Consider the following 11122-nt stretch of genomic DNA (forward strand, 5'->3'; position numbering starts at 1 on the left):
AATGCACGGTAGAGTTTGAGAACACTGGGCCAGTGGACCTTCTGTTGCATCATCAGCTGTGCCTAGATGGGACACATGATTATTCAGTCAGTTGGTCAGATAGCCTATATGTCAGCTGTCTGCTGAGGACTCTGTTCTTCCTGTTTTCTTGGTTCCACTTATCACAGCCCTCAGACCCAGGAGGGAAGCCTGAGCTCTGGGCTCTCTCTGTGCACTCTTAGGATGAGACCACCACCCTTGCCAGTCTGCTGTGTGCAGCAACTTCTTCTTTCCTCCAACTTGCACCAAAGTGAACACAAGGAATGGAGAATGAATACAATCTTCATGGAATTTTTCCTCATTTCAAATTTGCATGGGGAGAAAAAAACCCTTTTTTATATATAATGAAAATTGTACTGGATTCGAGGGTAGGAGTTGAATTCCTTTACTTCTGCAGGCTTCAAATTCTTCGTCTGTAAAATACCATGTTCACTTAGAAGAGGACTTCTTTTATACTCAAATGCTTCTGAGACCACCTCATTCAAACTTCAGTGCTGTACTTTGCTTCTGGTATGTAGACTTATAGGAGTTTCTATTCCCTTTTGAGGATGGTATGGGCTCCTCTGACTTTCTGGGTTGAAGAAGCTTTATTCTATAGCTTTTCCTCACATGAAGACCCTTTGGGACTTTTTATATATCCTATTTTCTTTCAGTATCTGGAGAAGACCTGAGGATTTTGATTTTCTTGATATAAAAAAGGTCATGTTTGTGCATGTGGGTAAAATAAATATTTTCTGATTGTTTCCTGGTGACCTTTCTCATAAAGCCGGGATCATTTTGTATTGTTTCTCTGGGCTACAGAGATTCAGAGAGCTGATATTTTGGGGATTTTGATGGTTTTCATTTTTTATTTTAGTAATACCTTTATTCTCTAATCATATATAAAGTTTAAATAGTGTTATACAGAATAAATTGAGAACATGACATGAATCTTGTCTCCCATGGGCATCTAAGAATAATAGCTGACATTTATCAACCCCTTACAATGTTCCAGGACAGGTGCTGAAAATTTACAGACGTTTTCTTATTAAATCTTCACAACTCTCTGAGATAACAGATTTTACTGTTTCCATTTTACAGATGAATCAGCAAGGTAATACCATTTTCCTAACATCACACAGCTGAGTGGCCTTGTAGAGGGGAGGAGACATGTATCCAATAGTGGTAGATTAAAAAATTTTTTTTACATTACAGTTCATTCTTGGTATTGTACATTTTATGGATTTTAACAAATGAACGATGACATGTACCCACCATTAGAATATCATAGAGAATAGTTTCATGACTCTAAAAATCTTGTGTTCATCTCTCCCACCTCCTTCACCCCTGGCAACCACTGATCTTTAACTATCTCTCTAGTTTTGCCTTTTTCTGTAGTTTGCTTACATAGTGGAATCATCCAGTATGTAGCCTTTTCAGATTGGCTTCTTTCACTTAGTAATATGCAATTAAGGTGCCTCCATGTCTTTTCATGGTTTGAGAGCTCATTTCTTTTTAGCACTGTATGATACTCCATCGTCTGTCTATAACAGTTTATATAGCCATTTAAACTACTGAAGGACATTGTGGCTGCTTTTGCTTGGCAGGTTTTGGCAATAATAAACAAAGCTACTATAAACATCCATGTAAACAGAGCAATTTTTAAGTACTTGCTATGGGAAACCCAAAATCAGGAATTTGATTTAGGCCTTGAAGGTGATGATATTTTGATGGGTAGACATAGGTGGAGGGACATTTTCTTTTGGTGGAGAGAACAAAGAAAGCAGGTAATTTTTGGATGCTCACCATGTGCCAGGCACAGTGTTGAGTGCCTTCACATGTGTTCACTTATTTAAGCTTTAGAGTCATCTCCTGGAACATTGCAATAACAATATTATGGCTTCCTTTCACAGACAGGAAAGCTAAAGCTTAGAAGTGGTATATAATGTTTCCAAATTCACAAAACTAGAGAGGTCACAGTTTGAACTGAATCTGACTCCCAAACCTATACCCTCTGTCTTGTCCTACCAGGCTCTATTCAAGGTCAAGGAGATTAGAGGAAATGGTTGGTTTGGGCATAGGACATAGAAAGGTTATGTGTAGTAGTAAGGCTTGACAAGGAGGTTGATGGAAAGCCTTGGGTTGGGCACTGTGGGCGTGTTTCTGGGCAGCTGGGTTGTCAGCATGAGGTAACCAGGCTTAGGAGATGAAGGGAAACATTGTGGAAGGACGTGGAGCAAGAGGAAGAGCCATCTCATTTTATTTCACAGCGTTGTCTAGTCTTGGTGACGTTGATGCTAGTGAGAAACTTCTGAGACTAAGCAAATTTCTAATAATTTCTCCTGGGTAGCCTTCAGGAGAAGGAAAGAAGCTTGAGTCTGGAGTTGCAGTGGATTTCCCTAGGAGAGAAGTCAAGCGTGCTTTCCTTGCTGCCTCTCAGCATCTTGGTCTCAGAATATCCTGTTGGTCACTACCACCCCTACTTCGTCAGAGTACTTCAGAACTTTGGGGGATTTCTTTGGTTTGCAGGAACCTTTTGAAGATTTTACAAAATCCATCAAATATTCAAATTATGAGGGCTTTTAGGTCAGAGAGCTTGATGTAAATTTGGGATGAGGAGGCTTCCTGTTTTCCTCTTTTATTAAAACTGACTTGCAACTTTTAAAATTTGAATCATGGACAGTGCTGAAAGGGATGCCTGTGATCTTTGAGTAATTTTTAAAGATGAGACTCTGATGCCTAGGGAAGTTTTGAAGCTGGCCTAAAATGACACCATCCTTGCCTGGCTGGCATTAGAACCAGGTTGCTGCATGCTGAGACCCATGCTCTTGGTGTGATAGCACAGGCTACTTCTGACTTTTCCAAGGAACCAACCGGCTGGGATGGCAGTGGGGGCATTCATTCACGCAGCGGATTGCGGTGCTGGGGTAATATGCCTTTTGAGAAGCCTTCCTCCAGAACATTGCCTTAAAGCACGAAGGACATGAGTTCAGCCTCACACACAGTCCACAGAGGGGAGAGCGCCAAAGACTTTCAAGTTCATGTGCTCACCACTGAATGATAGTGCTCCTGGAGCCCAGCCACTGGCAGAGCTCAGAAAGGCTCTCCCTTCTTCCTACACTGCCTGTTGGTTTCAGCTTGGTAAGGCTTATAATTTTGTGTACAAGGGGCGTAGGGGATTCTCCGTCTGTGTGGGCAGTCCTCAGCGGAATCCATTTGACTGCGGCTACGAGTGTGCCAGGAGAGTGGGAAGCAGTGATTCCCACCTCAGAGCATGAAAACAGATTCCTCCCCACACCTTTCATCAGGACATCTTGGCAAAAATAACCTGGTGGGTGGAGTAGTTCTTGGCAGGTGCAATAGGTGGTTTTTTTTTTTTTTTGTAGTTGTTGTTGTTTTGTTTTTCTATTTCCTTTTTTAGTAGGTAATACAAAATTTGGAAAATATAAAAAAGTAGACGATGGAAAGTGACAGAACCTCCCCCTCCTGACCTCAGGCTTCCAATTTCTTTCTCCAGCAGCAACATTATTTTCTTTCAGATAAATTCAGTGCCCACACAAACATTATTTTTTAACACAAATGGTAATGTACTTTATACATGCGTCCACTTTTTGCCTTTGCTTTTTTCACTTAATGTATTTTGGAGTTTGCTCCATGTTGGATTTTGTTCTTTTATCCACCAAACTTCTACAGGCATTGTATCTATCAGCTTTCCTTTCTTCATTGTTTTACTTCTTTCTTGCTGTTGAGTAGTCACTTGGTTCTAGTTAGGTTTTTCATGTGGTTAAAGAGTAGGTGAAGATCCAGCATTAAAAAAAGTACACTCAGATCTACTCATGTCTGAGGATTATGACAGTATTTGCTGCGTGTATGCCCTGAAAACAGGACACCCTTACCCCTGTTGTACAGTGACAGAGCAAGCAGCCAGGAGGCTTCCAGAATTCACGCCCAGTGCTTCTGGGAGTCTGCTGCCATGCTGGGTTGGTTGGTCACAGCCTTCTCCATGAGGGGTCTCTGTGACTGAATGGGTTTCTTAACAGGATGACTATCAAGTGCTCTGTTATCCAAAATGGGAAATTGGGGCTCGGTGAGCCAAAACAGTATGCCAAGGAAGGGTTTGGCAAGTGAGGACAGATCTTAGATGCATGAAAGAACAGAATACTCCTAACTTATCTTCAGAGATGTTGTGGAACAGGAAGTGGGGCAGGTAGGAAGTCTGGGTCCAACCCACAGAGAGAAAAACCAAATCTCTCGTCTAGCCGTTCCCTTTGCAGGCTACTGCAGTTCTGCTTCATAGGCCGTGACTTGTTAAGTCCATTTGTTTTTTTTCTTTTCCCTAAAAATATATCCTTTTTCCTCCTTTAGGTGCCAGCTGAGTACCCTCCAATTCAAAGTATCAGAGTACAGTTTACCAGTAAGTATTGTCAGAAATTTAACTGATTCATAATTTTTAAAAAATCTTCTCTCCAGCCTCTTAATTTCCTCCATAACACAAGATCTCTCCATATCCTTAGGGAAGCATTTTAAATCCTGGAGTTGTTAGAGCCTGCATATTGTTTTCATTAGGGACAAAGAAGCTGTATAAAGAAGAAAAGGGGAGTAGTTAGTTACCAAATACTTGCTTGTCAATGTGTTAATTACTTTATAATCCTCACTTAATCCTCCCAGGAATCCTTTGAGTAGGAATTATTCTCATTTTTTAGGTAAGTAAACCAAGACTTTACTTCTTACAAGTCTGACTGTAAGACACATTATTTCCCAGAATTCTATTATGGGACAAGATTTTTACCTTAATGAGAGTTTGGGGATGCCAACCCTTGTCTTAAAGGAAAGGTGGTATTTTAATTACCAGGAGAGCATTATTTGGATCCATGATTAATACTAGGACAACCACCAGTAGTTTCTGTGTAAATATTCACTTATTTATTCAGTTCTGCTGAGCTGAAGGGAAGTATGTCTTGCCTTCTATACATGGTCCACATTTTCAATTCAAAGTATGCCCCCTGGACTTGGTACATAGCAAGAATTACTGAATTGTGCCCAGCAGTGGGAACCTGTTCTTTCCTATCACCAAGGGACATGGGCCAGAGTGGGGACTTTGAGATATGGTTGCATGACCACTCAGAATGATACTGAGGCTGCTGTGGAAATAAAAGAAATTTAGGTGTTTCTGACTTATGCTTGAAATGGCCTCACACAAAGCTACCCAAGCCATCACTCCGCATTCTCCTACTCTTCCCTTTCTTTCTTGAGTGGCAGCAGCTCTTCTCAAGGCAATAAAATGGTAGAAGGGAGAAGCAGATCTGTGTCCTTAAGCCCTTCCACCCGCATCTCACTTAGCAGAACCTGAGCCCATGGACATTCTGTGCATAGCCGCATTGCTAAGCTTAACTGACCGTTGGCAAAGGCCAGGGGTACCTGCTATTGGTAAGTTCAATGCCCAAGACATGTGAAAAATTTGCATTTCATGGTCAGATGGAGAGAGGATAGGGAAGAGTTAAAAGCAGTTGCTTTGCGTGGAGGGGGTGTGCAGGACACAGGAAAAGGGCACTTCTGCCACCCTTTGCCCTGGTCTAACCATTGAGTAAGAAAAGAAGCACTGAAGTTGGCCAACCCCTCATGATTTAAAAAAAAAATCAGGGAAACCTTGAAGCTCCATTTCCTGCCACAAGTCTGTTGTGACACCTGCCAATTGCTGTCATCGTTCAGCTCGTAAACAGCCCCACCTGAAACGCTCTTGGCTGCTAGTATTGGCTTTTCCTCATCTTCCATTCCACAGGTAAAGCAGATTCCAGCTCAGTACTTCCTTCCTTTCATTCTTCTCAGAATCTCTCCCTATCACTTTCTCTTCGCATGTTTCTAGACATACTGGGAAGTTGTTACCCAACAACCTTCTAAGAAATCATTCTTTTCCCTTTTTTTTTTCTTTTTGCCCTACCCTCCTTAGAGTGTGAAAATGAGAATGGTTTCACCATTGCATCCTCAAACAAGGATGGGACCATGAAGGTGCAAAACAACTCAATCATCATCAGCTGTGACGGCTTCTATCTCATCTCCCTGAAGGGCTACTTCTCTCAGGAGCTCAGCCTCAGCCTTCAGTACCGGAAGGGTCGGGAACCCCTCTTCTCCCTAAGCAAGGTCAGAACTGTCGACTTCGTCACAGTGGCCCATCTGGCTTTCAAGGACATAGTCTACTTGAATGTGAGCACTCACAGTACCACCTGTGAAGACATCCAGGTGAATGGTGGGGAACTGACGCTCATTCATCAAAATCCCGGTGGATTCTGTGCTTAATAGGACCTGATGGCTGCATCTGAGCCAGACACCAGCATGAATGCTGAACTGGGCATGGAGAGGACACTGAGTCTTCCTTGGGAGTGGGAGTCATCCCAGCTCAGCCCTCATACATGGCCACATGGGATGTGACCAGAGCAGATCACTCCTTCCCCACTCAGGGATATTTAAAACATTTTACATAGCAGTTAACTTTACGTATTTATCCTCATAGCTCCTAAATCACCTAGCCCTCATCCCTCATGATTGCCTCAAGCCTAATAGGCATCTCTGAGAGAATGAGAAAAATAGGTACCTCTTCCTCAAGACGTATTGTTTCTGTTGGTTAGGAAATTATCATAGTAAACTTTCTTTATCAGAAAAGACACTTGACTACCATTTGCTGGATATGTGACATATGGCATTGTCAAAATGAAGAGGACCAAAGAGGCGGGTTATGAATCTGCCAGAAGTGGTGTGGACCGACTCCTGGCAGCCAGAGGTGCCTCTCCAAGATGAACTTGGTTGCAGTTTGCGTATTGCCTAAATACCTCTCTCATGTGGCGGAGTTCAGAAGGAAGATCAGCTTGCAAACAGCTGTCAGGACTCGATGAAGATAGCCGGCTAAGGAGTACTCCGTGCTCTGGGCTTCTTCCTTCTCGCTCACACTTTTTTTTTTTTGCTTTCCCAGCCACCAAAATGTTTTCAATAGAAATTTTCCTTCAAAGAGCCATCTTGGGGATGTGATGCTGTGAAAAATCTAATCAGTGATTTAAGGAAAACTGAGAGAGATTTTTTCTAAACTGGGAGAGGGAGATAATTTATTGTGAAGGTTGTCTTTATCACACTGGAGAGCAGTGAAGCTGGATCTCTCAGAGCAACAGTCAGTGGGAATTCAGTCTGGGGAGGAAATCACGTTCTTGGTCACCGATAGGCAAAGTGACACATGTCCATCCTCCTGCTTGTGCTGAGATGATACTCAGCCCCATGCCTTATACACATGTGCCATCTTGCCAGTTTCAAAAAATGAAGTGATTCTGTTATCAACTGCAACTTTACGTCAAGAGACATTGAGAAGTTATAACGTCTTATAAAAAATAATGATCTCTGTCTAGAAACACCGTAACATCACATATGATCTCACATTGATAATTGAGACTAGGACCAATAATCAGCCAGTACCAAGGTTTGCAACGAAATAAGATCACCTTGTGTTTGGTTTAAATAACCCTCTTTAATATATCAAGCTTTTGGCATTGTGGACAGATGTACTTTTCCTTAAGTCAGTTTCCAGATGATTTGCAAGTTTTCTGACAAAACTTTTATAAATTTAAATTTTTGATAAAAACTCTTTTGAATGGTAGCAATGTTTCCTTGCAATTTTGGAGTGCATGATGGACCACAGAATCTTTCTGGATGATTCTGTGTCATCATAGTAATTATACTATGCTACAATATGGTATCTTCAGGATCTCCAGAAAGGTGGAACGCAGTTTGCCCCTACACTATATGGGTCGTAATTACATTTGGAGGTTTTTTTTAATCTGTTTGACACAATTTGCCATCTCCTCTTGTCTATTTCCAACTATATTCCCATCCTTTTTTAAATATTACACAGAGGCTAAGTAAAAATGCTAAATAAAAAGAAGCTAAGTAAAAGAAACTGTGCATGAGGTAAGAGTAACCAAGCTCTGAGTGGCTTCCCAGGCACTCATGTAATTGTAGTCATAATCATAGGTAAACATCTATGGAAGGCCTACTGTAGACCAAGCAATGGACTAGATGCTTTACATGGATTGTTCTGAGCAAGATATTCTGTGCCATCCGTCTTGACTACTCAGGATTTAAATATGTGTGTGTGTATGTGTATACTTCGTTGTTATGGACCGTGTTCTGCAAAGTCAAAGTTATTTAGTGAGTAATATCTAATAAGTAAGTGTTGATGACTATAGATAATATTTAAGAAAATCTTATGTTTACTTTATGTAAGTTTGGAATTTCTGACTATATTTCTCCTGGATGTACACCTTTTAGGCCTAAGCTTAATTGTTCTGTGAGTTGGTTGTCTTTGGTGTCATAGCCCCTGCGCACAGGTGCCCACTCTCTTTGGGTACACATGGTCTGCTCTTCCCACGCTGGCCTCCTTCATCCACAGAGGGGCATTAGTGACACCCACCAGGCCCACTCCCTGACCTTCTACCATCAAAATATGTGTGTTCCCTTAAAGTCATTCCTTCAAAGGCATAATTGACCTTTCTCTGGACACAGCAGAGTTTTGTGGAAATGAGAAGTCAAGAGATCAGAATTCAGATTTTGATTCAGTCACTAACTAGCCAAGGGACCTTAGCTAGTAATTTCCCATTTTTCCACCTTGTTTTTTTTTCCCTCTCTTGTTTTAGAATCTTATGCTCATAGTTGTAACTGTGAATGTACATACTGAATATCTATGTACTGGTTGCTATGAGTCAAATATATCAACTTCTCTTTTACTGTATGGATTTTTTTTTTTTTTTCTTGGACAAGGTAACATCATCCCTCAGCCTTTTTGGTGATTCCTTTGAGAGCAGTTACCAATTGTTACTTAGTAACTTTCTGTTTAGGAAATGGCTTAGGGGATTCCAGTCTTGATCCAAATTATAATTTGTTTTTTGGGTTGTTTTTTTTTTGCAATTTTCTAATGATTTATTTAAGTAATTTTTAAATTTCTCAAGTGTCCATTCAGTTTAGCAACTCTTTTTCTAAATGGGATTGTACAAATGCACCGAAGCTAAAACAATTAATATTCCTGAGACTTTAACTGATAGTTTGTTTTTAAGCATACCGGGCAGGTCCCCTATTTTAAACCAGAGTTTTGTATTTAGTGCTCTCCTGGCTCTCAGAGAGTAAAAATATTAATATTAATAATATAGCTAATAATAATATTGATATTTACATGGAAACAAATAAAAGATTTAAGAATTTACTGCTGGTTAGAGTGTTGGAGTTTTTATTTATCCTTCTCTTATCCTTCTATGTTCTGATCAGCTAATTCCCTGATGAGGGGAGGACAACGGGGCAAGCTTTCTGGTTTCCTATCTGCTTCTGATTTCAGCCATCAGAATCGTGTCTAGGGGGTGGTTGAGCTGCCAAAAGCCACCTTTGCTTTTGAAAAGGCATTCAGTGGAAGTCCTCAGGGCTTCCCTTCATGGTTCAAGAGACCAATTCAAAGAGAACTATTCTATACACTTCTGTTCTTTCCCTCAGGACTTCTTGGCTTGTTTCTAACCCTCGGATGGTTTTTAAAATGTTAAATATTTTTTAAAGTAGTATTTCAAAATATCAACCTGAGATGTTAATGAGCAGTAAGAAATAATCTGTGCAGTTTGTAGTTTCTGTGCACATTTATTTATTTGTTTGTGACTTAAATATACCCTGTTTCTAAAATTAAGTTTTTGGCAGTGCTTTGGAATTGCGTATCTCTGTATCTGTGTATAATTTTCTCTCCCCTGCAACATCCTCCCTCACAGAATATGTAGGTAGCCTGCAATCTTCCCTAGTAGCATCTCTGGTAGCTAGTCATGGTGGCTGTTGTAGCCACTCATTCATTCCATAATCCATGGTATCAATACATGGAAGAATATTGTTAAAATTTAAATGTAGCTATGACTTAGGAGAGCTGACACGTACAGCCCATTAATGCTTTACCATCACCACTTCCCCTCAACAAAAAGCTGGTCATTCGAAAAAGGTGGTTTATTCCAATCTCGAGGGCATGGGATGTAAGGCTCTTTAGTTCTGACTGAGGCCTGGGGGAACCACTAGGGTAGCATTCAGTCAGAAGCAGGCAGGGAGTTGCCTTAGGAAGAGAATGTTGAACGTCCAGGGCACTCTACTAGTCTGCCACAGCCCTTGAGAAGTCTGGAGCCACTGCGCATGCATGGGCCGTGGTTAAACGTGGGCCTTGACCAGCATTTTGGTTAATGAAACTGGTTGACTTTGTTCATCTTCTTATGCCTGTCTGTGAGAGGGAACAGAGGACTGCTAGGAGCTGAAACACAGACTTTTAGCATTTGGGTTTCATTGGAGTCCTGCCAAGGCTGAGAAAATACTTTTACTTTCATATACATTCTCTTTATTGCTGATGGGTAAACGAGACCTTTCATTTTCCTCCTGTTTATGAAGTCTTGACCTTCTTTGGTTTTTGAGGTTTGAGGTTAAAAGAAGAACAGTAACAAAATAAAAAAGTAAACAACAGATATTGTGATATTGTGTAGAAATACAAGGAGGAAGTAATTTCTAAGGGTCATTTCAGTCCAGTCCTTTACTTTTATTTAGGATGTACTATTTATTAATAAGGACATTACATCATTTTAGTGATTTTTTTTTTTAAGATATGACAACCTGTGTCCTCCCCTTTTAATCAGTTTGAAGAAGTAACATTCTGTAGTCCTAAGGCCATCCCTTCAGGCAGCTCGAATCTTTCAATTGATAAAAATCTTGTTCACTGTTAGAAATCAAGCAATAGTCAGGCAGTCAACATAAATGTGTTCTCCTCTTAATACATGCCAGGCATTGTGCTTGGCACGTAGTGATACTTTTTTCCTCATGCAAAATGAAAATGAGCTATTTACTCTTGACCTTTTTTACGCTCAAACCTCAGATACTCATTGCTTTTGTGTCTATTGTCCATCCCTTCCTGACACACACGCATTACCCAGATGCACTATGGAATTTTATTCAGTCAATAAAAACATTGATAAAATGTACCACCTTATTTGTAGTTTATTTTCATTAATACTATTCTTATCCCCTTAACCACGTTCGTACTATTTTAAACTCTTGAAAACTGATA

General features: G+C 40.6%; 1 protein-coding gene across 2 annotated transcripts in view; it reads left to right on the forward strand.

The window, feature by feature from the left end:
- The window catches only part of TNFSF4 (TNF superfamily member 4), a 72602-nt gene extending 63349 nt beyond the window's left edge, over window positions 1–9253 (forward strand). For both annotated transcript variants that reach the window (XM_006187695.3, XM_032463720.1), the window contains 2 exons: window positions 4384–4432; window positions 5966–9253. In XM_006187695.3, coding sequence (XP_006187757.1) covers window positions 4384–4432; window positions 5966–6312 — 396 coding nt within the window. In that variant the 3' untranslated portion in view covers window positions 6313–9253. The remainder of the gene's footprint in view (window positions 1–4383; window positions 4433–5965) is intronic.
- Window positions 9254–11122: the final 1869 nt, after the last annotated feature.

This window comes from Camelus ferus, chromosome 21, assembly GCF_009834535.1.
Source record: "Camelus ferus isolate YT-003-E chromosome 21, BCGSAC_Cfer_1.0, whole genome shotgun sequence".
Classification (NCBI taxonomy): Eukaryota; Metazoa; Chordata; class Mammalia; order Artiodactyla; family Camelidae; genus Camelus; species Camelus ferus.